This window comes from Stegastes partitus, unplaced genomic scaffold (assembly GCF_000690725.1).
Source record: "Stegastes partitus isolate 25-593 unplaced genomic scaffold, Stegastes_partitus-1.0.2 Scaffold1222, whole genome shotgun sequence".
In the NCBI taxonomy this organism is placed as follows: Eukaryota; Metazoa; Chordata; class Actinopteri; family Pomacentridae; genus Stegastes; species Stegastes partitus.
The window spans coordinates 177,839-204,920 of record NW_007578953.1 but is presented as its reverse complement, the minus strand read 5'-3'; the positions used below and the strand labels follow the sequence as shown (position 1 = coordinate 204,920).

The 27,082-nt window shown below is 43.5% G+C and overlaps 1 protein-coding gene across 6 annotated transcripts in view; it reads left to right on the top strand.

Moving 5' to 3' along the window:
* Positions 1-27,082, top strand: part of ap3d1 (adaptor related protein complex 3 subunit delta 1) — a 31,640-nt gene that overhangs the window by 1,638 nt on the left and 2,920 nt on the right. Inside the window, exons 2-33 of one of the 6 annotated variants that reach the window (XM_008297455.1) lie at positions 3,112-3,207; positions 4,630-4,710; positions 5,004-5,084; positions 5,210-5,317; positions 5,474-5,603; positions 6,251-6,390; positions 7,190-7,263; positions 7,380-7,429; positions 7,878-7,927; positions 8,261-8,309; positions 10,292-10,437; positions 10,880-11,028; positions 11,148-11,378; positions 12,671-12,902; positions 13,038-13,183; positions 13,284-13,425; positions 13,748-13,819; positions 14,407-14,482; positions 14,774-14,973; positions 15,499-15,572; positions 15,930-15,953; positions 18,094-18,262; positions 18,485-18,628; positions 19,052-19,105; positions 21,405-21,542; positions 22,701-22,856; positions 23,241-23,288; positions 23,779-23,799; positions 24,187-24,376; positions 24,561-24,649; positions 25,114-25,199; positions 25,623-25,744. In XM_008297455.1, coding sequence (XP_008295677.1) covers positions 3,112-3,207; positions 4,630-4,710; positions 5,004-5,084; positions 5,210-5,317; positions 5,474-5,603; positions 6,251-6,390; positions 7,190-7,263; positions 7,380-7,429; positions 7,878-7,927; positions 8,261-8,309; positions 10,292-10,437; positions 10,880-11,028; positions 11,148-11,378; positions 12,671-12,902; positions 13,038-13,183; positions 13,284-13,425; positions 13,748-13,819; positions 14,407-14,482; positions 14,774-14,973; positions 15,499-15,572; positions 15,930-15,953; positions 18,094-18,262; positions 18,485-18,628; positions 19,052-19,105; positions 21,405-21,542; positions 22,701-22,856; positions 23,241-23,288; positions 23,779-23,799; positions 24,187-24,376; positions 24,561-24,649; positions 25,114-25,199; positions 25,623-25,744 — 3,568 coding nt within the window. The remainder of the gene's footprint in view (positions 1-3,111; positions 3,208-4,629; positions 4,711-5,003; positions 5,085-5,209; positions 5,318-5,473; positions 5,604-6,250; positions 6,391-7,189; positions 7,264-7,379; positions 7,430-7,877; positions 7,928-8,260; positions 8,310-10,291; positions 10,438-10,879; positions 11,029-11,147; positions 11,379-12,670; positions 12,903-13,037; positions 13,184-13,283; positions 13,426-13,747; positions 13,820-14,406; positions 14,483-14,773; positions 14,974-15,498; positions 15,573-15,929; positions 15,954-18,093; positions 18,263-18,484; positions 18,629-19,051; positions 19,106-21,404; positions 21,543-22,700; positions 22,857-23,240; positions 23,289-23,778; positions 23,800-24,186; positions 24,377-24,560; positions 24,650-25,113; positions 25,200-25,622; positions 25,745-27,082) is intronic. The other 5 variants (XM_008297457.1, XM_008297458.1, XM_008297456.1 and 2 more) reach the window with 5 other exon arrangements.

Genomic DNA, 27,082 nt, shown 5'->3' with positions numbered 1-27,082 from the left:
ATAGCTTTGTTATTTTAGATGTAAAACACAGATAATAATCATGCTAAATAAGTCCAAACAATGATGCCAGACTTATCACAACCATACAGCCTAAACATCAGAAACAACACCATCATTACTCTGTAAACTGCAAACATTTCTTTGGACATAATTATTTGAATAAAGACTTTTTTTTATCACCACAGATGTAATGTTTTTTTGTTAAATCCAGACAGAAAGATTGATATAAACTAGACAATGCAGCGTTCACAAATATCTTTAAAATGCAGCCGTCATGATAAAAGTCCTGTTGATACATCGATAGCATCTTCATCACAACGCCAGCCGCTTTTTGGCAAGTGGAAAACTGCATTATTGAACTGATACTATAAAAGGTTATAGCGCATCCATTACCCATCTGGAAAACATGTTGATTACAGTCTGGTTTCCAAATATTAATGAGGATATTAAACGTACCAAAAGAATACAGCTCAAATCAGTTACTCGTCTTTTTAGGGCTCATTCATTGAGGGAGACGTATCCAGACATGTAGCCAGTGGATGGATGCTGTGATGCTCTGGTGACAAGATGTTTAATTCCTCCATCAGGTGCACGCTGAGCTCATACATACACCTGTGACTGCGCTCATATCAAAACTGCATCTTACATAAACTTGAAATGACTCAGCCATCCCGTCGGCCATCGGTGATGTCATCGCAGTCACAGCTCTGTGGGTGATGACAAGCCGATCGCAGCATCAGACCGGAGGGGAAGCGGGGTGGGATGGGCCTTCAGAGGGCGCTGTACGGGGCGGCCATGTTTCCATCTCTCACGTCAACCTGCTGCTCTGATGAGCTCTGTGCCGGTGGCTTCTTACCCTGTTGATGCTGTAGAAACGCTGTCAGGTGGTAGCAGAGGGTTGGTGTGAAGTTTGATGTGCAGAGCTGCTGCACTCTGCACACACCTGCCTGTTCGTTGTCAGTGTGGCGAATGCGTGACCATCTCATCAGAAATCCAGACAGGTGCTTCACCGGCAGACCTAATCGCTTATATTGACGTGTTGCTTGTATTATATGTCGCCTCCATGAAGGTGCAACTACAGAAACTGTGTTTTAGATGTAAAAGACAAACCCGTGGATCAGCTGTGTTGTTTAAGGCCTCCAGCTCTTGATCTCTTGATTCAGAGTTCGGTCTGAGCCGCTCACCAGCGGTAACCGAACCCGGCCCGTCTAGATAAGGTGCCGGTTGCCCAGTCAACAGCGGACAGTTTGCTGAAATATTAATACTCTGAGTGTGTGCTCCTGAGCGTGTGTGTTGACTTTTTCCCGACCAGCCCACAGTTTCTCATGGACCGTGTTTGTTTTTCACATGCGTGCTGAGTCTGTGCACACTTCATTCATTCGCTCTCCCGCCCACGCTGTTGGAACAACGGGCATATTGAGGGAAGGTGTGAGGATGTCTTGAGTGTAAATTCATTGAGATTGTCAGTGAGGATTTTAGGCCCGTCGGTAGTTGTTGTCGCTTTGAGGTGAAGATGCAGCGATGTTTGGCATCAGCTGACACTGAGCCGGCTTAGCTTGGAAAGTAAAGGCCTGTGAGAAGTTAGCACTTTTTAACTGTGAATTTTATTGTTATTTTACACGTTTTCCCAGTTTTTTTAGTAGTTTTTATTTTAATGACAGATAATAGCAAGTAAAATCACTGGGAAAAGATCATTATTTACACATTAACCATAGAAAAAAAGAGGCCAAAACAATAATTTATTCTTTTACAACATTTGATGGTAAAACTACACTCTTTTTGTCCCTGAAATCACCAAGAAATATAGGTCATTTACAGATAATTGCAAGAAAAATTCTATATTTTAAGGATTAAAAAATGGTAAATATTTTTGTTTTCTGTCTAAAACAGGATTCAGTTGTAATTTGTTCTTTTACAGCTTCTGACAGTAAAATTATTTTTGCTTTATTCAAATCAGCAATAAATACTATTTTACATATATGTGCTGGTACTGAAAAACTCTAAACATTTTTTAGCTGTTATTCTGCAGATTTGCCCTGTCTTAATTAAGTATTTATTTACCTTGTTGACTCAGAAAAACTATAAATAATGTCCACATCAAAAATCTGTCTTTACATAAAGTTGTTTTTTTTACAGTGCATGACCACAACATTAGTCTTTTACTCTTTTTTAATCTGCTGAAAAGCATAATTTTACAGGTATTTGCCTTTTTCCTCTACTCTTCCTACAGTTTGTGAACATTATTCCACTTATTTACACATCAGGGTTTTTGGCACCCTTGCTGCCAGATTTGACCGTTTTCTCAGTCCGGTTTATCTCCACCTCGGTATGTATCGCTGGCACAGAGGCTGCCGTCCGTGTTGGCCTTGTGTCAACTATTTCAGGCATTTCAGTGGCTTCTGAGCTGGTAATTGAAGAAGAGTGTGATGGAGAAACACTGTGTGTCTGGTGATAGTGTGTGAAAACCTCCCGGTCTGCCCTCCAGCCAGAGTTCTTCTAGAAGCAGCAGCAGAGCTCAGTCTCAGCCCACCACCACCACCACCACCACCACCACCACCTCCTCCTCCTCCACCTCCTGTCACTGTGCTGTCTCATGACTGCACACACATGACCAGCACACTCTCACACTCCACAAAGCTGCATGTGTGTGCTGTGGGATTTCAAGGGTGCTCCTCTCGACAATGATTGACTGATCTGAATATCTACCTCTGCGTAACCCCTCTGCTCAGGATTTTGGTTAATAATTTTGGCCATGAAAGCAACAAGAGTTTATTTTTAGGCCTGAGCTGTTTGAGCAAGCGTGATGTGTTTATCAGTCCACGTCGTTCCAGTTAATGCGTGTCAGTCATTAGAGGAAGAAAAGTTTTAACATGCGATTCGTATTTGACTCGTGATTTGTCCTGTCGAAGCATTTTGTCAAAAGAAAACGAGGCTCGACTCGGACGAAGCAGCTCTACTTCCGCTCACTAGTCTCTCAGATAGCAACCACGTATAAAGTAGAATTTTTCCCAGCTCGTTCCCGGTGCTCGGTAGCAGCCTCCCACTCCGGATATCACTCCGCCTAATCTGATCTGGTGTCTGCTGTTTGTCCTCTCCTTTGTCTGCCCTCAGGCCAAGTACATCTCCACATGCATCGATGAGATCAAGCAGGAGCTCAAGCAGGACAACATCGCTGTCAAAGCCAATGCCGTGTGCAAGCTCACCTACGTAAGATCTCTCACCGTCCACCGATTCGCTCTCTCTGTCTGCTGCATCTGTACATAGACACTCATTCACATGCAGATAAACCCAGCTGTGTTCCACCTACAGCCATCGTGAAGCTGCTTCTGGGCCACAACTGATTAAAAATGAAAGCAGCGTGTTTTAATATAAAGCCCGAGCAGCGTAATCAGTTCAGGAATCCACACCCTAGATTGACAAAGAAAGAAACTGACCAACCAAAACAAATATTATTCATAAGCAGTGTGTAATGATGTGTGTCCTTTTGTGACACAGCTTTGGAAATAATTCTTGGACCACCTGTTGCTTTCCTTTACAAAGTCCATAAAACATTTTGTCAGCTTTGATGATTTGGTTTGAATTTCATGATTACGGTTTAGTAATTACAGTCAATTCTGAAAAACATGAAAAAACTATACTATAATTCAATGCATGCAACAGATTATGTTGAAAAATACGTTGCATTGAAACTGTGAAAATGTCAAAGTTGACACTCGATGAGCGAAAACGTTCATGAGTCGCTGTTATGTTGTGCTCAAGCTGCATATGTGAAGTCTACAGATAAACCAAAGTAAATTATTACTCAGCAACGCCTCAAAGAAGAGAATACAAGATAAGGAGAGGGACATCTTTAATAAAGAGGGATACAACAAGAGACTTCAGAATCAGCACAACGGCCTCCATCACAGCCTGAAGGAGAAAGTGCAGTTTGGCTGCACCGAGAACCACAAAAGGCAGAAGATGGTCACAGTGGGCTGATAAGGATTTCCAAAGCTGTTTACAGTATATTTATCAGTATATTCTGTCTAAAAAAGATGTCATTCAAACCATTTATGTCAGCTGGGACAGACAGGTATTTAATGTGTTACCTTACACTCCCATCAGTCTGTTCGCTCACTGCAACTGTGTCATATTTTGTTGACATGCACACAATGGAAAACCCCGTCTGTGTGTGTGATGCTCGCAGAAGGGAACTACACAAAGACTTCAATCTGTGTATATTATCTTTGCTGCTCAAACAGAATCGGGCTGAATCAAAGCCCATTGTTTCTGCCTTTGCTTTCATCAGGGTCAGATCGAAGTAACCTGTTCACCACATAATACATTCTGCACAACAGGTACAAGGCTGCAGGCGGATATTTAGTTTTATAGCCCAAGATCAGTCACGACACAGCCAGATATCCAGCAGCCAGCTCTTATTGAGACCAGGACACAATTCCTGTTCAAATGAAATCACTCTTTCTATTTATAGTCTGGGTACACATTTAGGTTTAGGTGGCGTGTTGCCGTTGTGCTCACTTTGAGAGCTTTCAGCTCAAATCAATTAGTCTCTCTGTGCACCACAGGGACAGCTCGGAGCCCACCTCCTCCTTTTGTTCACCATCTCTCTCTGTCTAATCCGTCCTACAGCTTCAGATGCTCGGCTATGATGTCAGCTGGGCCGCTTTCAACATCGTTGAAGTCATGAGCTCCTCCAAGTTTACATACAAGGTACGACAGGAGTATGTTGATTTGTCTTGAACAGCAGAGTTTAGATTCAGCAGGAACCTGTTGTCAAGGTACCTGGGATGTTTGGTGACATAGTTTGAGGTTAATGACAAACACAGATGCTAAAGGAAGGACATTTTTTAAAATAAAGTTTTATCTTCACATAGAAACCCAATAATGTGCACAAAGATCAGTCACAGCAGCTCATAGCGTGCATATAAATCTCTGTGGAGCTGCACCAGACTGATAAATGTGGAATATAACAACAGTATGTGTTTTTGTTTTTCCTCCTGCAGAGGATTGGCTACCTGGCGGCCTCACAGTGCTTTCACGAGAGCACAGATGTCATCATGCTGACAACCAATCAGATCCGAAAGGTCAGCGCTGTGCTTGTTTGATGGGCTCTGCAGCGACCTCATGACTGTTGTCGCTCCCTCAGCCAGCATTTTCTGTCTTATGGAGTTTTATTTTTCTTTCTATTTTTGCCCTTTTTCTCTTCCAGGATCTCAGCAGTCCCAACCAGTACGACACTGGTGTTGCCCTCACCGGCCTCTCTTGTTTTGTGACCCCTGACCTGGCTCGGGACCTGGCCAATGACATCATGACGCTGGTGAGTCACAGAGAACAAGACAAGAGGTTTACTCAAAAGATATTCCGAGACTAGCATGATGTCTTTTTCCTTAAGGTCGTCATCTTTATTAACCTGAGACCCTTGCAGTTGAAAGAGTTCTTTGACCACTGCCATCTTTTCTGTTTCTCCCCTCAGATGTCCCACACTAAACCTTACATCAGGAAGAAGGCCGTGTTGATCATGTATAAGGTGTTTCTGAAGTACCCAGAGTCCCTGCGTCCCGCCTTCCCCCGGCTCAAGGAGAAGCTGGAGGACCCAGACCCAGGTACCAGCAAACACACAGGAAGCCTTACTGTCAATGAAGAAGAGCCAGTTATGTAGTTGTATTTCTGGGAATCTTGGTCGTGGCTTTGGTTTGAGCCAAATGTTCTTTTTCTCATTGGAGGTGAATTATAAACACAGCTGGAGTTTGTGGTTACAGGCGTTGTCTGTCACCCGAACCCCATGAATTATTCAGCGATGAAGAATATGAGATAAAGGACGGCTCCGTCGTGATACCACCAGCGCTGTCTGGCACCGAAGTTAGACAGGAAGAATTATGTCACAGGGCGTTTATCTGGCTTTATGGAGTGTAACTGGGGCTGTGCCAGAGTGTCAGACTTACATACTTTATGTCAGTCGGCTAATAGTAAAGAATCTGAGAGACCTCTTTGTTTTAAAAACTACTTTCAGCTGATGTCAGACGGATATATCAGATGTGATGAAGTGGCTCCATGTAAAATATGCATCTAGTTCAATTTTTATTTTATTTGATATTATATGCAATTACGTTTGTTTTGTTTGCTTTATACTCCTGTCACTGTTTTTTGTTTTTTTTTAGCTATGCTTAAGACATATTTACCCAAAACACACACAGAAGTTTTATCCATGTGCAGATAAATTATGTTTCTGATGTATTTTCTCCTCCTTCAGGCGTCCAGTCAGCAGCAGTAAATGTCATCTGTGAGCTGGCCCGGAGGAATCCCAAGAACTACCTGTCTCTGGCCCCGCTTTTCTTTAAACTCATGACCTCCTCTACTAATAACTGGGTTCTCATTAAGATCATCAAGCTGGTAAGTCAGCAGGATGAAGAGTCCACATCGGGCTCATTTATTCAACCCTTAAAATCATGTCTCTGTGTATTAAAGTTACATCTTTAGAAATTAGTTTTTCCATTAAGAGTCCCCTCCTGCCTTTTTAAATAGCGTAGACGTGACTCTTCACTGTTGCTTCCTCTAGAATGATCTATGAGGGGATCTGTGAAGCCCCACCTTTCTTTTCACACACTCCTCACCTACACACACTATCAAGCTACTGTAATCTACACAATGACACTGATTCTGAAGATTAATGACATAAAGCCCAACCCTGCACATTGACATGAGTGATTCCTTAAGTTTGCTAGCTGGACAGTCTGAATCCATTTTTTTGAGACTGTCAGTCGGTACACTACAACTCTCCTGCTTATTCTGCTCACGATGTGTCTTCTAGCATCTAAAAGCACCACATGAACGTGTTAACAAGCTACTTCTTAGAGATAATGTTCATATAACTTTAACCATTTGCTGCGTGTCATTCTACTATTTTTTGCCTACGTTTTCTCTCTTTCCACTAAAATAAGATGCCAAAGCAGTGCGCCAGAAAAAAGAGGAATTGATACTAGTTCCTGACACAACTGTCAGTGAGAAGCGACGCCTTTATCTTCCTTCTCCTGCCGTCGCCACAAGACAGCAGACGTAGTACATTATAATACACTGTCACTAAACAGCACATTGATTGTTCAGAGGGTCATCTGCAATGTTGAAAAGGTAGTACAGCATCTACAACAGTTGCATTAGAGGAAAAAACCCACACTGTTTGTGCTTTTTGCAGTTTGGCGCGCTCACACCACTGGAGCCGCGGTTGGGGAAGAAGCTAATTGAACCTCTGACAAACCTAATCCACAGGTGAGATGAAGCGCCGAGTTGTCTTCCTAGATACTAATAACTACCCGATCTGATGAGTGCACCAATAATAATCTGCATTTTCTCCCCGTTTCTCACCCTGTCTTCCTCCCTCACAGTACCTCTGCCATGTCTCTGCTGTATGAATGTGTCAACACTGTAATTGCAGGTCAGTACTGGTTTTCTGTGGGCAGCGCTTCACTCAGCTCACTGTGTGTGTTTGGTGTAGTGGATAGCCCTGAAGGTTTCCAGTATAACTCATGATTCAGAGTTTATAATACAGAAAAGTTCTGTTGTATAATGATTTTCAGGCAAGTCAATATTTAACATATTTTTTTTGCCTCTATATCCAGAAATAAGCTCATAGTGTTCTGTCGCCTCGTCTTATCAGGATTTGCTCCTTTGCTCTTCTGCTAAATGCGAAACCCCACCGTTTTGTAAACATTGCTTGACCCAGTTACATGTAAATCACAAAGTACATTTACATTAAATGTCTTAAAGCTTCTGCACGAGGCTTAAGTGTTACCACACATTACAACCTTGACTCCTGTTTTAAATCGCTGTCATAACATTAAGCTCACATTCAGATCTAACGGCATCTTTGTCCTGCATTGCAGTGTTGATTTCCTTGTCTTCTGGGATGCCTAACCACAGTGCTAGTATCCAGGTAAGCCTCTCAGGTGTTCTCCTCCGTCTGCACATTCATGTGTTTAGATGCTGATTATTATTATTATTTTTTTTAACCCTTTCCACTCCAGTTGAATCACAGTGCATGCTTTCACACGTCTGTCTGGTCAAACATATCTTCAGTAGAAAACCTGCAACTGTCAGACAGGCTTGAAAGACTCATAAAGCTCTAATTTAGGCCCCATTCCCCCCATATCTATGTTCTTTGAAGTGTTCTCATGTGAAAGACTAAAAACTGGTGTGGAAAGGTTTACGGTGACGTTAACTACTCTCCCCTTCTCCCCCTCTGTGTTTCTTTCTCCCTCTCTCACAGCTCTGTGTGCAGAAACTGCGAATCCTGATAGAAGACTCGGACCAGAACTGTGAGCCCTCTGTCAATGCCTGCAGTGTGTCATTTTCTCATTGTCTGCGTGTTTCTGACTGTGGAACAGTCCGCCCTTGTAGACGACAATAATGTAGACCCCCTGACTCTGGATAACTCGAACGTTATTACCTTTTCACTCTCAATTAGGTGGCCTGCTTGGAATGCCATGGCGCTAAAGTCACGTCTCCCCGTTTCCCACAGAAAGGCCACGAACAGCAGAGAAAATCAACACCTTAAAGCAGGTTTTTCTCTGTTTGGTGAAAGGCCTCAAAGTTGTAAATGTATTTCCAGCCATTCGAGTTATCTGGACCTCCATTTGTAGATAGTTATGTGTGTGTGTGTGGGATAGAGTGTAGACCTCTGGTTCTAATAGAGCAGACTGTGATCCTGTGGTTTAAGGTTTTGTTTATCCTTTTACTGCACCTTCTTGTTGGCTCTTAAAGTCACCCGCTAGGTGTAAGACTTTCCATTACATCGATGAGTAAAGGAAAGAGTAGACATTCCCAGGATTGTGAAAAAACTTGTCCGGTGAAATCAAGGCCGTCGGAGCACGTTTACATCATTTTGTTCAAAAATATTTCATCCAAGAAAAATACATTTTACACATTTAGAATAAATTGTGAAGGCTGAATAAGAGCCACTTCACATCGCTGCACTGTCATGCTTAAGGTATTAGACGTATAGCAGATGACTAAAATAGGAAACTGCATCAGTGCTTTAGATGCAGACTGCTGATGCAACTACTTTAGCATCAATTAGGAACATTAACCTGAATTTAGAAAGCGCATTTGTGGCGGGAGCATTTTAATGAACATGAATAATCCTGGAAAGGCATCGGTGTAGACAACAGTCTTTAAAATCTGTGCTTCTAATAATTAATCGTGCGCTTGTGTTTGTCAGTGACACAAAGTTCGACTCGGCGTCCCACTGAGCTGCCGCCGTGTCCCGTCTCCTGCAGCCGCCCCGGTCATTTCCGTAATGTATTCACTGCAGCGATCGGCCTCGTCTCACCCCAAGGTCACTACCACACACATTTATCGATCACGGAACCCGAGAGGCATTAGTCTCTGCCAAAATAGATGATCGACAAAAACGCCATGACTCAGCAGGTTTCTGAACTTTTAAAAATCTCGCCGGTGAGCGAGAAGGATGAGCTGCCAGCGAAACGACAAAGGATAAAGCAAAGCAAAACTACTTTGTCCTGGTGTGTGTTCTCCCGTGTGTGTGTTTGTGCGTCCTTTTCCATCCTTCTGTGTGGTTTGTGTTTCTTTCCTTTTTGATGTTTAGTTTGTTTTATTTCCAGTATGAGTTTTATAGATTAGTCCAGTGAAGATGAGCACAGGAGTGATTTGTTCAGGATATTACTCATTTGTAAGAGAATAGTTTTTATGTACAGATAGAATAGAGGTAGGCACATGCAGGTAGGAAGTGTTTGCTGTTGTGTAACTGCAGTCACAACCAAGCAGAGCTGCAACGATTAATCGATTAGTTGTCAACTCTTAAATGAATCGACAACTTTTAAACAATCGATTGAAGTGACTTTTACCACAACATGTCAAAATTCTCTGATTGCAGCTTCCTAATTTTGAATATTTTCAGATTTCTTCCTCTCCTGTGACAGTAACGGAAAAACTTTTGGGTTGTAGACAGAACAGGATTTTGGAAAACACTGGTCGACATTGTTCACCGTTGTTTGGCCTTTCATATACCAGACAATTAGTTGAGTATTCAAGGAAATAATCACCAGATTAATCAAAATTGGGAAGTATTTTAGTTGCAGCGACTTGATCAACTAGCAACGGTCAGGGGGATGGATGATGCTGCATAGCAATGGCGGACCTTGTTGATACAGCAAACGATGTCCGGCACAAGAATCAAGAATAAGATAGGAGAATAAAAGCTAGCTGATAGGATGTGGAGATCTAGGCACTACATTCATGTCTGTGGTTCAGAACACTGAGGTGTGTTTGTGTTGTGTAGTGAAGTACCTGGGCCTGCTGGCCATGTCAAAGATCCTGAAGACCCACCCCAAGTCAGTGCAATCTCACAAGGACCTCATCCTCCAGTGTCTGGACGACAAGGACGAGTCCATCCGCCTGAGAGCTCTGGACCTGCTCTACGGCATGGTAAGGAGCCCAAACCTTTGACTTCTACACGACTACAGCTGCATTTTACTTCAGCTGTTATTAAACATATTTAGAAGCAGAATATCTTTAGTTTAGCAAATTATCTTTGTTTTTAATGATGCAGGAAAATAACACTTTCGCTGTAGCTGCTGGTAAATGCCTGTGTTGCCTCGCTGCTTGTTGAGCTTTAGAAGCCCACTTGATTTGTTAAGTGCAGTAGAATAGGTTTGGCCGTCACACAGCAAAGCAGCAAGTACAACACACAAACCAACCAGTCATTGCCAGCCAGGAAAATGTGTGGTTTTTGTTTAACACCATGAGTTGTGCTTATTATTCCTGAAGTTATATGAAGGAGTTTGTTGGCTTTTTCTGCCTCAGGAAAACAAGAAGTACTTGTAGATTCACAGTCAGTGCTTTCATCGCTTCATCCTGCTCTGTCCAGGTATCAAAGAAGAACTTGATGGAGATTGTGAAGAAGCTGATGCTGCATGTAGACAAAGCAGAAGGAACCACCTACAGAGATGAGCTGCTCACCAAGATCATCGACATCTGCAGCCAGAGCAACTACCAGTACATCACCAACTTTGAGTGGTCAGTTTATTCCACACCTGCACAGCCATATGCTTCACTCTGAGTTGTGTTAATGTTCATTCACATCTTCTATTGGTTGAGATGACGCAGAGCCCCTCCTCTCCATATCTGCCTGACAGGTACATCAGTATCCTGGTGGAGCTGACCCGATTAGAGGGCACGCGGCACGGCCACCTCATCGCCTCTCAGATGCTGGACGTGGCTATTCGGGTCAAAGCCATCCGGGTCTTTGCTGTCGCCCAGATGGCCACTCTGCTGGACAACGCCCACCTGTTGACAGGAAACATGCAGCGAAATGGCATCTGTGAAGTGCTCTATGCTGCAGCCTGGATCTGCGGAGAGTTCTCAGAGTACGTTTATTCCTCCCATCGGGATGCAGGGCGGGGCTCTGATAGCCGGCTCCATTTTGGGTCTAGTTTCAGTTTGATAAAATGCACAGATTTGTTTTTCCTCTGTGGCCAACAAACCCCTTATTGAAGCTTTCACATTCTGTGTTTAGTGAGTCTCTGTTGTCTCTCCCTGACGCTGCAGGCATTAGCAGAGGGGAAAAAAGACTAGCATGTACAAACACATTAAAGCTCAGTGAGTCTGCCGTTAACAAACATCCAAAGTCAACAAAAGGTCTGAATGACGAGGGAGCTATCGATGAGTCTTCTGCTTGAATACAGCAACGTGCTTGACATAAAGCTCTGTGGCACATCCGATAAACTGCACCAGATACTAAGTGATGAAGTAGGATTAATATTGTCTCCACTGTATTGTTATCACTTTAGTCTCTGTGGCTTCTGCAGCTGCAGCACAGCTCTCTGTTAGGACCAAATGCTGTTTTCTTGCTGAAGCATTACTCAGGACAGGGACAGTGCAGTGATAACATATGTGGTCAAAGCTCTACAACCCATCAGCTGGACATGTTGACAGTAGCTTCTATGAGTGTCAGTCAGGTTGTCTGGTAACTAGTCTAGAAATCACTTTTTAAAACTACCAGTTGTGTTATTCATGTTATTTAAAGAGACTAGATTCTTAAATATTAGATTATATGTTTCGTGACACAAAATACAGCTCAGCAAAATCATCAGTCATAGTTTTTTACGAACAGTTTTAATTCCTCACCAAACAAACTATTTGGATTCGAAACTGGATTCAGATTTGAATCCCTTTTCCTAGAAGAACCTCATCAAACGCAGACTAGAGTAAAAGTTAAACTTCTCGTCAGGGAGCAAATGTATATCAAGTTATCCCGTCACCTCAGCTGCTTAATAATAAATCCACATGGAAATGACAGTTTGACTCAAATATTGTGCCTCTCACGTCTACGTTTTCTTCCTCTTTATCATCCGAGTACAAGCGCAGCCTGATGTGACCGACACGTTACAGAATTAGCAAAGCTAATCTCTGGCTCCAGATTGCACCCAGTGACACTCGTGTGATCTTTTTGCCTGTTAAAAGAACTAATCAATAGCCGGATTCCTGTTAGTGAACCAATATGTCGTTGTGCTTTCAGATGCTGCAGATATTTTCCAACTGGTTTCATACACGTGCCTCAGATGGTTACATTGTGCTGTTTAGCTTTTGTTATATAGCCTAAAACATGTTTGAGACCTGTCCTGAGAGTAGAGTAACAAATCCCACCTCTACCTTTCAGACACTTGGAGAACCCGATGCAGACGTTGGAGGCCATGCTGCGGCCCAAAGTGGCCACTCTGCCGGGCCACATCCAGGCTGTGTACGTGCAGAACGCAGCCAAGCTGTTTGCCACCGTGCTGAAGGCTCAGGAGGGGAACACAGACAGCACAACTGCACAGGAAACCAGCCAGCTGATGATAGACAGGCTGCCGCTGTTTGTCCAGAGCGCCAACCTCGAAGTGCAGGAGAGGGTAAGCTCGATGAGGAGAAGCTCTGGTTTCCCCAAACTGTAGTAGAGATGTTGACCTTTAATGTTGTTCAGATCCTGCAACAATAAAACTCAGATGAATAACTTTAATCTGCGCTGCTCCACTCTCCGTCCTCAGGCGTCCTGCATCCTGCAGCTGGTCAAGTACATCCAGAAACTGCAGCAGAAGGACGTAGAAGTAGCGGAAGAAGTCAACGCTCTGTTTGCTGGAGAGCTCAACCCTGTAGCCCCCAAGGCACAGAAGAAAGTGCCTGTTCCTGAAGGGTAAGTTGACTCGGTACATGGGGCACGCTCACATTAAAACCACATTATTATTTAGTTTTTATCGTTTACCAATGAACTGCAACCGTGTTTGATTGCGTAGCCTGGACCTGGACGCTTGGATCAATGAGCCTCCATCTGAAAGCGAGTCTGAGGATGAGCAGCCCAAGGCTATTTTTGCCAAGGAGGAGCCCAAACACTCCCGCACCCGTCACACAGAGGTGGACGAGAAGGAGCTGGCGAGGGTACGCTGATCAATGATTGTAGCGCTGATGAGCTGAACAGCTGTACAGTACGTTTCTTTGGTCGTGTTCACAGCATAGCGGGAAAACAATCACCGGATGCCACTAACTGGAAATAGAATTCACATAAAACACAAAAACAAGACAAGAATAAGTTTGTTAATGTATCCAAAATCCTGTAGTCACTGTCTGGACAGACAGTATTGACCTTCTCAGAGCTCTGCTGTGAACCAACCTGGCGTCTGTATGGATCCGTGCCCTGCTGTAACTGAGGTCAGCTCGTCTACATTGATGGATTAATGTTGCTGTTTTTCTTTACTCTCAGAGGAGAGAAGCCAGAAAACAGGAGCAAGCCAACAACCCGTTCTACATCAAGGCCTCCCCATCCTCGCAGAAGGTATGGTCACCAGTGTTCACTTGTTATTAAGTTAATGTTCGTAGGTTTTTAGGTACAGTAGAGCCTCACTGGTACTGGATTTCAAGGGAGTAAAAAATTACAATATTGATGAATTGGTCAATGTTCTTGACACATGTATGCATACATATATATATATATATATGTACACATACAACGTGTTGTTTATATTAAAAAGGAAAAATGATTTGGTCATAGTTTAACCGGCTTTCTATCGATGTACATCACAGACTCGTTAACAACTTACAGTGAAGACACAGCTTGACTCCGCACCACCTTCTGCTGCATGTGCTGCAGACGGAGCTGTTGTAAATGATCTCTGCTGGATAAACTACCATTTCTAAATTACAACAAGCATCTTTTTCTGCAATATATTTTGTAAAAACAAAACAAAAAAAACCTCGTCAGACAACATATACAGTGATGCTGATATATTTGTGATCGACCGCCTGATAAATTGATCAGACTAGTACTTTATAAAAGCACTTCCGCCCATGTGTAGGGAATATGCACTAATAGACTGTGTTAAGTACCATTCATGACTTCAGTGAACTGTCTCCTCTCCGTAGGTTTACCAGGATGCTCCTGGAGTGGAGCACATCCCCGTCGTGCAGATTGACCTCAGTGTGCCTCTCAAAGTCCCAGGTGGGTCACGCCGTCCTCACATTACCGTCAAACACTCATTTCACTCTCATCATGAGTAAGATTACACCAGAATCAAAGTGGCTTACCTTAAGTGCAGTCTGACAAAAAGATGTGACATCTACAATCAATGTACTGTCACGGTTCAGGTTCTAGTCTGTGCTTATTTCTCCTCGTCTGTCCTCACAGTCTCTGCTGTTTGTTTTTACACGTGTCCGATTTTTAAAATATTACAAAACACCATTGTTTTTAGTATCTGTCTTTTAAAAATCCTGTCTGGTTTTGTGTCCACAGGTCTGCCTATGTCTGACCAGTACGTGAAGCTGGAGGAGGAGCGTCGGCAGAAGGAGAGAGCAGAGAAGAAGAAGAAGGAGAAGAAGAAGAGGAAAGAAAAGCGCAGCGGACGAGGGAAGAAACATGATTCGGGCCCAGAGAGCGAGGAGGACATCACGCCTGCGCACCAGGTCGACATTGTGACAGAGGAGATGCCAGAGGTACAGACGAATCTGCTCAGCGCTGAACACAACGAGACTCACTCATTAACAGAATATACTTGACTTAAGCGTAATTCAGTACATGACCCTGTCGCCATCATTTGTACTGTACAGACTGGAGTTAACTATGATTTTATGCACTTTTATGTATTTGTGGTATCGTGATATATAATGACATGGATCATAGAGGCAACAAAAGCTCAACTAAGGATTGTCACTCCTTTAGTTTTTCATTAACTGTTTTCTGTCTCCGTGCACTTTCTTTGTTGTGTGTGTGTGTGTTTTTTTTAAGTAACCAATTTTTTTCCCCTAAATTGATTGTCAGTTACTTTGACCTTTTAGTACCTGTCCAAGCAAAATCCTTCACTCTTAAAAACCACCATCGTTACTCCGTTTATTGGATTCTCAGCTCTGAGACGACAGAGACTGGAAGTCAATGTCTCAATGAATCTCCTGTTGTGTTAATAGATTTATTTAGAGCGTTATTAACTCTCTTTCATTGACTGTACCTTCTCCTTGCTTCAGAATGCCTTACCCAGTGATGACGATGACAAAGACCCCAATGACCCACACAAAGCCCTGGACATCGACCTGGACAAGTGAGTTCACGCTGTGGAGATCCTCCATGAGCTCAGACTTTGAAGTTGCTAAAATCCCTCATTTGCATACCTGATTAGGACAAACAACCAGTCGGTGAAATTTAGATTTTCAGCGCAGAGCTTTAGCTGAGAATCACTGAAGTTTGTGTGTGTTTGTTTTTCTGATCTAAATCATTTCTCTTTTGATGTGGCTCAGCATTTATTCCTGATTATCTCTCAAACTTTCTGGCCACAGCGTTAAAGCCAACGTGACTTCTTGGCCCTTTCCCTCCTCGCACTCCTTCTCATGGCGTTCTGCTTTCTGCTTCCTCTTTTCTATGCCTACACACACCCATTACTGCCTGTTTGCGTGGGCAGCTTGATGGAATCGGCTGGGCGCAGGTGAGTAGCATCCCAGCCACAGGGACCTGGGCTCCAACACTGGTCGCCTCTCTGTCTCTCTCTCCAAGTAGCTGCTCCTTTCACTAATGTAGCTGCTGTCTGTTCTCTACTCATGCGGAGCCTGCAGTAGCCGCTTCCTCTTTCTGCTCTTCTTCCCTCGTATTTTCAACATCTGTTCTTTAATTGTAGCTTTTGACTCATGACCAGATCAGTATCCCTTCTCTTACCCCGCTTCTGTCTCTTTAAGCTTGACAATATCAGCATCTGTGTTTCTGAACAAGCTGTTCAACGATTTACCAAAAGGCTTCTCTTACTAAACATATCTTTTAATAATAATAAAAAAACATAGCTTCATGGGAAAAAACAAACAAATCATTGCTGCTGATGTTCTCAGGACTTAATCTTTCACCACCTGTCCTCCTGGAATAGACTCCTAAAAGCATTTTGGCACTTGTTTTTCTTGGAAAAGATAATCAGCACAAACATGCTTTTAGGAAACCTACCCCAGGGGTTAGATAGAGTAATTCTTTTGCTCCCAGGTCCTCCTCAGCTGAGTTCAGTAGACCTGGCATGCCTCCAGATTCTCGCCAGCTGTTTTTAAGTGGATGCGCGTTGCCTGCCCTCTGTGGAAGAACATGTGCCCTTAAAGCAAGACCAGAATGTGGAACGTTTGGATACTGGGGTCATTCGGTGTCATTTCAGACAGCAGTGTTGCTCCGCCGTCTCAAGAGTTTACTTGTTTGTTAAAGCAAAAAAAAGCCTCGTATGTTGTTTAATTTCACCGTGAGGTCAGCATGGACGCAACTTGTGATTTGGCATCTATAATGTAAACATACAGACCCAGTTGCACACCAGTTTTTGTGGCCCAACAAATGAGTCCATGTCACCATTTTGGCAAATTGGCAAAAACTGTAAACTTGCCTCGTCATAATTCCAACACATTGAATTCTGGTAATCGTGAAGGCCTCAAAAGTTGGTGAAATGTCAACCAAAGACTGTGTTTTTATTAGGAAATATGAGCACAGCCATATATATATACACACCGAGGGGAGCTTTCTGGGAACCCAATACCGCCCTCCTTTGAAAATTTTGGTAATTTTTTTCCATTTTTGAGTTCCAGTAGCCAAACTGTTGACCCCTCATCTGCTGGAAACAATATGGTTTGTCTTCGTCTTCACCAAATGTCAGCATTGTGGAGGAAATACAAAAATTCCCAGGTCTGAAAACGTATACATTTCTCTAAATCCATCCAAAATATTTTACAAAACATCACTTTTGGCCTCAATGGACAGATTTATATTGAAGGAAGTCTCAGACGGTGCAGCAGCGTATTGCTTGAATTCTGTCTGACTTCACACAGACTGACCCAGTGCAAGATGAAATGGTGCAGGAGTTTTTTCTAGTAGTCAAACAGAGCAATCCTAGAAATTGATGCATGCATTTGACATTGTTGAAATCTATATACTCACTTAGAAAATTGCTGTTTTCTTCTTAATACTTCATTAATGTAACATGTATGCTGGATGTACAGACCTTAAATTATACATCATTAGTGTTTCTACAAACAACTGCTTACTTATATTGCAGATTACAATAAATGAGACAAAAAAATAAAACACAGACTATTTACTTCTATAAATGTATGGCTAAAAAAGTATATGCATCTTGAAAACTCATTTAAAGCTGCAGCTCAGACATTAGATGTGCTACAACCCATTGGAGAGCATTGTCTTTACTGAGAATGGCCAGCAGGGGGCTCCAGTGCATGCTTTTACTTCCAGGGGCCAAGCTTTGAGGACAGATACGTGACAGCTCTTATCAGTTCAATATGGAGGAATTTATTGGGGTAGTTTCTAGCTGTCTGGGAATGTCCGATGTTTCGAGCTCTGCCGGAGGAATGGCTTAACTCAGTGCTTTGATTAAGACCTGGCTGCTTCACAGTGCCGACTATGTGCTTGGGAATGGTGGATTGCTGCACCCTACATGCCTTGTTCACCTCCTCTAACAAATTAATGCAGACTTTTAGTGCGCAGGAAGGTTGAAAGTGTTTTTCAGATCATGGCAGGTGGACCGTTATCGCCTCCTAAATCCTCATCTGAGCAAAGTCAAACTGTGTGTTCGTACATCTTTATTTGTCCAGGCCGCTCGCAGACAGCGAGAAGCTACCGGTCAGGTCACACCGTGCAGCAGAGGCTGCTAAAAGCCCGGTAGAAGACGGGGAGACGGAGAACGCCACCTCGCTGGAGCCCAAGAAGAAGAGCAGCAAAGAAAAGAGGGAGAAGAAGAAGGACAAAGACAGGGATAGGAAGGTGAGAGTACAACGCTGTTCTAAAGCAGCAGGTTTGGGCTGTTTCCTCACACTCACTGCCTGCTGTGTAGGTCATGAGGCAGCTTCGTAAAACCTGTAAATCAGATTTAAAGGGCGGTTAGAGCGAGAGGAGCGGAGCGATGAGTGACGCTGTGATGACTCAGTGGTTGTGCCGCTCCGTCTGACTGACACATGATGAATTTATCGTCCTGTTTTTTTGCAGAAGAGCAAAGAAGAGAAGAAGAAGAAGAAACACAAACATGAAGAAAAGGAGGAGGATCTCCTCGGAGGTCAGGCGGATGAGCCCGTGGTCCAATCGGAAGAAGCCAGTGAGGTGGCAGCACCGCCCACCTCCACCAGCGCTGAGGTATGCCTGTGTAACATGTTGGAGCAAGGCTGTTTCCTACCTAGCAACAGAGTCTGCACCTAATACTTAACCTGACTCCTAAACCTGATTAAATTATCTGGCCTAAAGCCGGTGATCAAAAATGGCTCAAGAACAAACACAAATTCTGTGAAAGGTTACTTGCTAACCGATGCGTTTGATCATTTTCATTGACTCAACACTTCCATCGCTTCCTCCCAGCCTCTCTTTCAGTCAGCTATAGTGATCAAGTATCAGTTTCCTCGTAGCTGACTGTGCAGTCTCCAGCCAAATACTTGATTTATTCATGAAATAGAACAGTGTAAGCTCTGTATCCGTTTTCATGAATAGTAGTAAGATACAGAACCTGTTTGGCCCTCACCCCGCTCACCTCCTCGCACTCCTCTCCCTCCCTTCCTCTTCTAGGTTTCGGACCTGGATTTCTGGCTCTCAAACGCTCCAGTGCCCTCTAACACCCAGGTTGAGTCGCCCCCCTCTCTCTCTCTCTGTCCCACCCTCATCTCCTCAGTTTTCACCTTCCTCCTTCACAACGCTGTGTTTTATTCACCTTTCTCATGCACTGGTTCTGCCGTACATTCTGTTTCTGTTCAGTTTTTCCATCCCAGATAATCAGGAGCCTTCTGCTGGACTGTCTCTGATTTGCTTGAAACTTTTTTATTATTTAAAATGCTATTTGTGAAATTTTAGATCAGACTCTGAGGACCTCATGTTGTAGACATGAACTTTGGTTTGGGGGAGACTTGACTTCTGTGTAGTTTCTTTGGGAATTATGACTGCATTAGTTTGTGTTAATCTGTGTCAAAGATGGGACTTCTCATGTTAGCTTTATAATGTTTTCTCCATATTTCAACTGATCCATAATCAGAGAATGGTGGATCTACTTGTGCAGAATTACAGATTCTGAGTCACTGACATGATGAGAGAGAACAGTGAAAGTTTGAGGCTTTTACTTTTTAAAGTTTCCGAGATGTTGTCGTTCAAACAGCCTCAAATGTTAATGTGCAGAAAAATCTCCTGAAAGAAGGTGGACGGGTAATTACTTAAAAGAAGATTATCTTGGAATTATCTTTCAAAATATCCATAATTTACGCTGTAAAGATTTCAGACAAATCAGAGACGGTCGAGCAGAAACGATTCAACGGCTCTTGATCAGCTTCAGTTGTTTTTTTTTTTTCTTATTTTACGCACCTTTCTGATAGAACCTCCTCTCTTTCACAGGTCACGTATATATTCTCCCATTCTCAAGCCTCCCTCTGTTTTCTAGCATGTGTGTATGTGTGTGTGTGTCCACAGTATGTGTGTGTGTTCGTCTCACGCTGCCAGTGTTTCTCCTCCTCAGCTCTTGTTTTGCTTGCTGGGTGTCGTGTCGGCCTTGAGGTCAAAGTTTGTGTTGTTGTTTTTGTTGTTGTGTTGAGAGGTGGTGACGAGTGAGCAGAGGTCACCAGGTTCCCCTGGAGTCCCGCCTGGAATCCTTTTGTTCATATCACCACCACATGTCACGCGTTTGTTCCCCGGCGGTCACATGTGGCGTCGTGCTCGTCTGTGTTTCTGTTTTATCTTTAGATTCTGTGTCAGAATCTCACTCAGAGAAACAGAAAACGTCTTGTGCTGAAGAAGTAGCAGCTTGTAATGCGGAGTGGAGCTGTTGATGAATGTGGAGCAGTGTTTCTATAAGTGGGTCCTCATTTTGTTTGTGTGTGTTCGTACGGAACAAGATGGCTGACGAGTGAGCAAGGATGTGACAGTTTAAAATAGTTCAGACAACATGCCTTTAGCAGGTTGTTAGACCTCAAGGATGCAGTTTTTTTGGATAGAATAAACTGAATGTAAAGTTTGCAAGGAAACCACAAAGAACATTTAAGTTTCTCTTTCTCAAAAATTCAACTTCTGCTTTAATTCTGTCTTTAGTAGCAGAACAACAGGGCTTTTTATGAGAGCGCCAAACAGTAAATGTAAGAAAAGGCCCGTCTTGATTGTTTGAGATCAAACATTCGTTACCTGAGGAGTTCACCTGGTTTATTCTGGGCTAAGCTAACATGCTCCAGCAATAAGTGAAAAAACATCAAACTGTTCCTTTAACCGTGCATGATCGCTGGATAGCTGTTGACATTTAACACAGATGTCCCTGCAGACGGAGGTTTTCACCTTGGGCACCGTCTTATCTGCACATATCGGGCAGGCAGGCTCAGTAGAAGCAGGTTTGTCAGGCATTTTCATTTTGCTTTTGGGGATTTCTGTTTTTAATCATTTGAGCTGTCAGCCCCTGAGTCTAGGCTGACCTAGAAACACGCCTCAACGTGTCAATGAGGAAGGCTTGTTTTTGTATTGGCTGTCATATTAGCGTCACAGATCTTACGGCGGCGTGTACGCTCGCTTTCACAATCAGGCTCTCGAATCTGTGAGCAGCAGCAGCAGCAGCAAGTGTAGCTGGTTTGTAAAGTAGATCCCGAAGTCCCAGAATAAAAAAAACAATAAAACCACTGCATGTTGTACAGTAGCAGGTTTGTCAGTCAGACTCGTTTGAGGTTTAGCTTATTGGTTTTCTTTGCTGTGTTTAACAGATCAGGTTCATGTTTGTGGTGTCACAGAGCTCGGTGGGTTGCGGCTGATGGTGAATTCTCTCCGTGTGACTGAGTGGACTCACTAACTTCACTTACCTCTGTCGACACAGACGTGGCAAACTCTGCCGTGTGTGTTACATGCTGCAGCTGCCGTCGCTAATGAGTTTATCCGGCGCTGTGTTTGTGTGTCTGAACAGGAAGCAGCAACCGTAGCAGCAGCAGCAGCATCAGAAGCGGCAGCAGCAGCAGAAGCAGCCCCCGAGCCCGAGGCACCCGCCGGCACAGCGCCAGACTCCGAGCCCGACGAGCCCAAAGACGCCGAGATGGAGGAGACCGTGAGTCACCGCTGATGATGTGATAATTGCGCAGCACAAAGTTTGGCTGCGGCGCTCGAGATTCCAGTTCACAAAGCCCCCGAGAGGACGGAGCGGCACGTCGGCCGCTCTCCTTCTCACAAGTTTGCACAAACGATGTATCACGGACCTGCCAGTTTCTGTGGATGACCGTTAATCATTACCGGTTCAGCGCCTGGGTTTTATTGTCGGATTTTTAATTAGCGCAACCGACATAAAAGACACAATCATGCTCTAATCACTTTATAGCCTGCAGGTCCGTTATTCAGAGAGGAGAGGGCACAGTGAGGATGTGGGTCAGTAGAAATAACAAGCGGTAAAGAGAAGTAAATAAAACATAGATAAGCAGAAAGGAGGAAGACTCACAGGTTCTTTACTGTCTTCCTCCTTCCATGAGTGTTTTTTTTTCTGTATCTAAACTTTAACAGGATTTCAGGTTGAACATCAGTGTTTAAACTCGGTTCAGCCTGACGGTTGAATAAAAAATAAAAATACAAAAATGACAGAACACAAGACAAATGACACCCAGTGCTTTTTTAACCTTGAGAATCGTACTGTTCTTGGTTTTCCTGAGTTTCTCTGTAATCAGACACCATTCAGCTCTGGAAAACACCGCTTGTGTTCTGTTACAGAGATTTTAGTGACTATTTGAAACCAATTTTCTGCAGATGGAGGATCCTCCCGCTGACATTTACACGTTCAATAGGTATCGGTCACTCCCTGTCACGAGGAGAATCCCCCAGGTCCAGAACCAAGCACCTGGTGGGAGAGAGGGGAGATAATGAGTTTCCAATTTCAGTCAAATGCTCCTCAAAACAAAAAAACGTCAAGACATACATGTTTTCTTTGGCTTTTTTCTGCTCTTAAGGTCTTAATATTTCATGTTTATTCCAATTTGAGAAATGAATCTTACAAGTTGCTCTCTGGTTTTAGCTCCTGAAACTGATTTTACTAATTTGATCCTGTCTTGTTGTCTGCTCATCATTTTGCTGCTGCTGGTCTGACAACATGTTCAGCAGTTGGATCATCTCAGCTTGTTCTAAAACGTGCTGCAGGAATATATTTGATTTGATTAATGAAGCTTCAGAACTGTGTGAGATCTTCTAACGACTTCTCTCTTATTTTCCTTTCGACGATCAGAAATCCTCCAAGCACAAGAAGAAGAAGCAGAAAAAGGAGAAGGAAGAGAAGGAGAAGAAAAAGAAGAAGAAGCACCATCACCACCACCACCACGGCGACGGAGGAGGAGAGGAGTCGGTGCAGAACGGCACCGTCGAGGAGGAAGAGCCTCTGCCGGTCAGCGTTAGTCATCGTGTTTCTGAACCAGCCCGTTTTCACTTATTTTCATTTTATGCACCGATAAAGCAAAGAAGAAACATTTTTATGAGTCAGCCAATGTTTTTCCTAAAGCAGTAAAGTTAAAAATTAAATTGGCACCTTCATGATTTGGGGGGAAAGAACAAGTCACGGACCTCAAAGCCACACAAACCTCCATGCTGCATGTAGGCAGCATAATTCATCATCGCTGTTCAGGCTGTTTGAACCCATTGACTGCTACCGACACAGACAGACACACAGCCTCGCTTGTTATGCATCGGCTAGGTAGAGCTCCTGTTGCCTAGTTAGCATACTGAGTGACAGAGAACGCCTGATCTGACCTGAGCTCCTCTTTCCTTTCAGCCCATGTCCAATTACTGCCTGCTGGCTGAGAACTCCTACATCAAGATGGTGAGTGGAGGTGACTGGGAGGCTGCTGCACCACGGAAATTCAGTGTTTCACCCATTTTTTAAATAGTCTTGTCCACCATTTGGCCTCATTCTGGTCAATATAACATTTGATTTCCAGTATCTGAAGTAAGATTCATGCTTTTACATAAACACCAGAGCAAACCAGATGAATCAGTCAAACTGAATCTGATTGGCTGGACGTTCTTTATCCAGTGATGTTAGAATATTTCATTCACTTTCAGATATAGAAACAGTTTAACAGAGGACAGAACACCTTTTTTGTCTGGTTACTGGCAGGAGAAGCATTTTGATTATCTGATTTTGTTTTGTTTTTGCCAAAATCCAGCTGCATGTTTCCTCCACACGGAGTAGATTCTAACCTACACGTGCTCATGTTAAAGCCTCAGCTGTTGGTATCAATGTGGAATTCAGCAGCTGCTAAAAACAACAACACATACAGATTTCTGCTTGTCTCTCCTTCTCTTTAAAGATGATGGAAGATGCTGATCAGGTATCAAAGTTCTGTCAGAGCGTTGCTAAAGCTCCCTCCTAGACGTGTTTCTCTCTGCTGCCGCTGTCGCTCTTCACAGACTCGCCTCAGGGCCAGAATGCATTCGTGTTTCTGTAGCACAGCGTTGTTGCTTCGGTCTTCTGAGAGCGATTCCTTCCTTCTCATTACCTCTTTGTGCTCAGACTGGTTCTTGAGAACAGTCGCGTGTGCTTTGATGTTGGGGTGATCGATCAGATCTGCTGTGCTCTGCTGTGAGAATGAGCCTTTCAAACAATCATGTGTCTGTTTTTAGAAAACTAGGAGGGGAGATTAGAACAGCAGGTGCAAAGAATTGTGCTTAAAAACAAAAATAAGCTTCTTTTTAAAAACCTGTTTCCTCCCACTCAGGTTTACGACATCCAGGGGAACCTGCAGGATGGCAGTCAGGTGGTGGTGTCGGTTATATTTGAAAACAAGTGCGACAGCTTCCTCAAATCCATGGAGTTCAACGTCCTGGACTCTCTGAACTCCAAGCTGCAGAGGCCAGAAGGTTCAGGTCCTCACGACGGCCTCACCGTCCCCTTCCAGCTGCCTCCTGGTCAGTCTGCAGGGTTTTAATCAGTTATTTAAAAACACAACATATGTAAATGTGTAGAAGTAAATCAGTCTCTTAGTTTTATTGAGTCTTCAGACGTCATCTCTTTTTGTAATAACGACACTAAAATGTCACTCTGGGAAGCTGAGTGTGATTTCTGACGGTGAGCTTCTCTGTCGTGTTGCAGGAGTTTCCAACGAAGCGCGATTCGTCTTCACTGTGCAGAGCATCGTAATGCCACAGAAACTGAAGGGAACCCTCACCTTCATAGTCAAGGTGAGTCAGACAGCGTGCACAAACACCATTTGTTCTACAAATAAGGTCAAAGCTGATTAAATGTGTTGTAGACGAGTCTCCATAACACCTCATCAGGTGTGTTTTGCTGTTATATCTAAAATCAGGCAGCACTTCCTGAATACTTTGCTCAGTTTTTTAGCTGTGTAGGTGTCAGACTGGCTCAGAAATGCAAATAATGAGACTAATCAGATTAATAACTTCTAATAGAGGTACGATGAAGGGATTGTTAGGTGCCTGGATAGTTGTGGGTTTAGTTCTGTAAATGCAGAGTTCATAAAACAGGCTGAGCATAAGACTCATGCCGTATGTTTGTAGGCATCTTCACCGCCTTTCAGATGCTGTTTGGTCATTCATCATCCACCCAGACTTCTTCACAGATTAGCAGACAGAAGAGAATCCATCAGAAGCCTCATTGCTTGTCTTTTCTTTTACGATTCCCACAGAACGAAGACTCCTCCACTCACGAGAAACTGGACTTCAAACTGCACTTTACCTGCACCTCCTACCTAATCACTACTCCGTGCTACAGGTCGGTGCTTTTCCTGTCAGTCACTCTAAGTGTCGGTGAGCCTGTTGAACTCGTCCTTTCTCTTTTAGTGTTTGCTTATATCATTTTGCCACATAAGCTTCCTGTTGGTGTCGGAGAATTTGTAGAACCAGTTGTGACCTTTTGGGATGATGCTGCAGACGAGCTTGTAGAAGATCCAGACTCAGACTGGATCATCGTCTGAGCTGCATGAACGTGTCCAGTTCCACGTTTATTACATGCATCTTGTGTGAAGTTTGAAATTTTGGCTTCATGTTTGCACCAGAGGACATAAAAGATTGAAAAGCTGGTGATAACTTCACTAAAATCTCCTTATTGTTTTTAGCGTTCTCTTTGCTTTTTGTTCTATTATTTTAAAGGATAAATCTAAACTGAATTGTGTTTTTCGTTCCTTTGTTGTGCCAGCGATGCGTTTGCGAAGCTGCTGGAGTCGGGCGACCTGAAGGGCAGCTCTGTCAGGCTGGAGGGAGTCAACATGCCCTTCCACCACCTACTGGCCAGGATCTGCTTCCACCACCACTTCTCTGGTACGAATGCATCCCCATGTGCTCTGTTCTTTCTGTTGTTTAGCCACAGAAGAGGGTTGCATCACTTCACTTAGAGGAAACTACGACAGCGTTCTCCAGAAATGGGGGACTTTTACTTTTAGAGAAAAGTCACTGGAGGTCAGCGTGATGAGGAACTTGTGCTGATCTGTTTGCTGAACTGCATCTGATTTAGAAAGAAATTCAAACAAAAGAAGAATCTCGTGATGAGGATGAGTCAGCGGGATCGATGACGGGTGCACACGCGTCATCGTCAGTGTTTTTAGTCCACATGTGTGTTTTTTTTTCTGACCGTAGTTCCTTTTTACGGATGTTTTTCTTCACTATCACGCCGTCATTCTTGTGTCATGACGTTCATTAGTCAGCCGCAGTTTCCCAAGACTGTGGGAGCACTTCAGGTCAGCACAGAACAAGACGGCAGTTTGTACGTGGAGCTTCGATGGCAGAGAAACAGACAGGAGGTCATTTACATCCGTTAGCTTCCCTCCTGCTCTCTGTGCTCACGTGTCCGGCTGAACTTCCAGGAAAGCTCGTCTCATTCATGTGTTTGTTTCTGTTGTCAGAACACAGAGTTAGTAGGAAACAGTCACTGAAGGACAGTTTATGCAGACTGCATGTTAACCAAACTGCTGCTCTCCAGATTTAGAGCCGCGACATCGTCTCACAAACTCACCAAACACACGAGTTCAAGACAAACGTTGTGCAGGAAATTCAAAGCTCAATACGTTGTTGGAGTCTAACGTACATGATGGTGTCAACACACAGCAAAACGTGTTCAAAGGATCCAGTCAGTCGTTGGTTTTGGTCTTTTTAAGGGTCGAGTTGATGATGTGAGGAAAGACTAAATGCAGTCTGCACCGTTTTTAAACATTTGTAGGAAGAACTATTTGCTCTGTGTGTTGAAAAGTTCTAAATAAAAAGAAAGCTCCAGATTATATTCAGCCAAAACAGTGTCAACCAAAAAAGGTCCGGTTCCTTTAGTTTAGTCCGACAGTACCGACACCAGAAGAAGAGGAGGAGGAGGAGCTGGAGCCTGTCTGGGCTTCTTCACTTTGTTCAGGGCTTTGATAAACTTGGATTTCTTTTGGAGTTGAACAACTGACTTTGATGATAATCCCTCTATTTAATCTTATTTTTATCATGTTGGAGTTCCACCTTAATGCACTTTAATATGAAAGAGTTTCTGTCACGCTTCCTGCTGCGCCGCCTCATCCAGGGACTCAGTGAAATGAACCTAAATCATCATTCTGCACTTTTTGGAGGAATTTTAATCATTTAGATGCATTGATTAATTTGTATAATCATCATTAGAGACGTGAT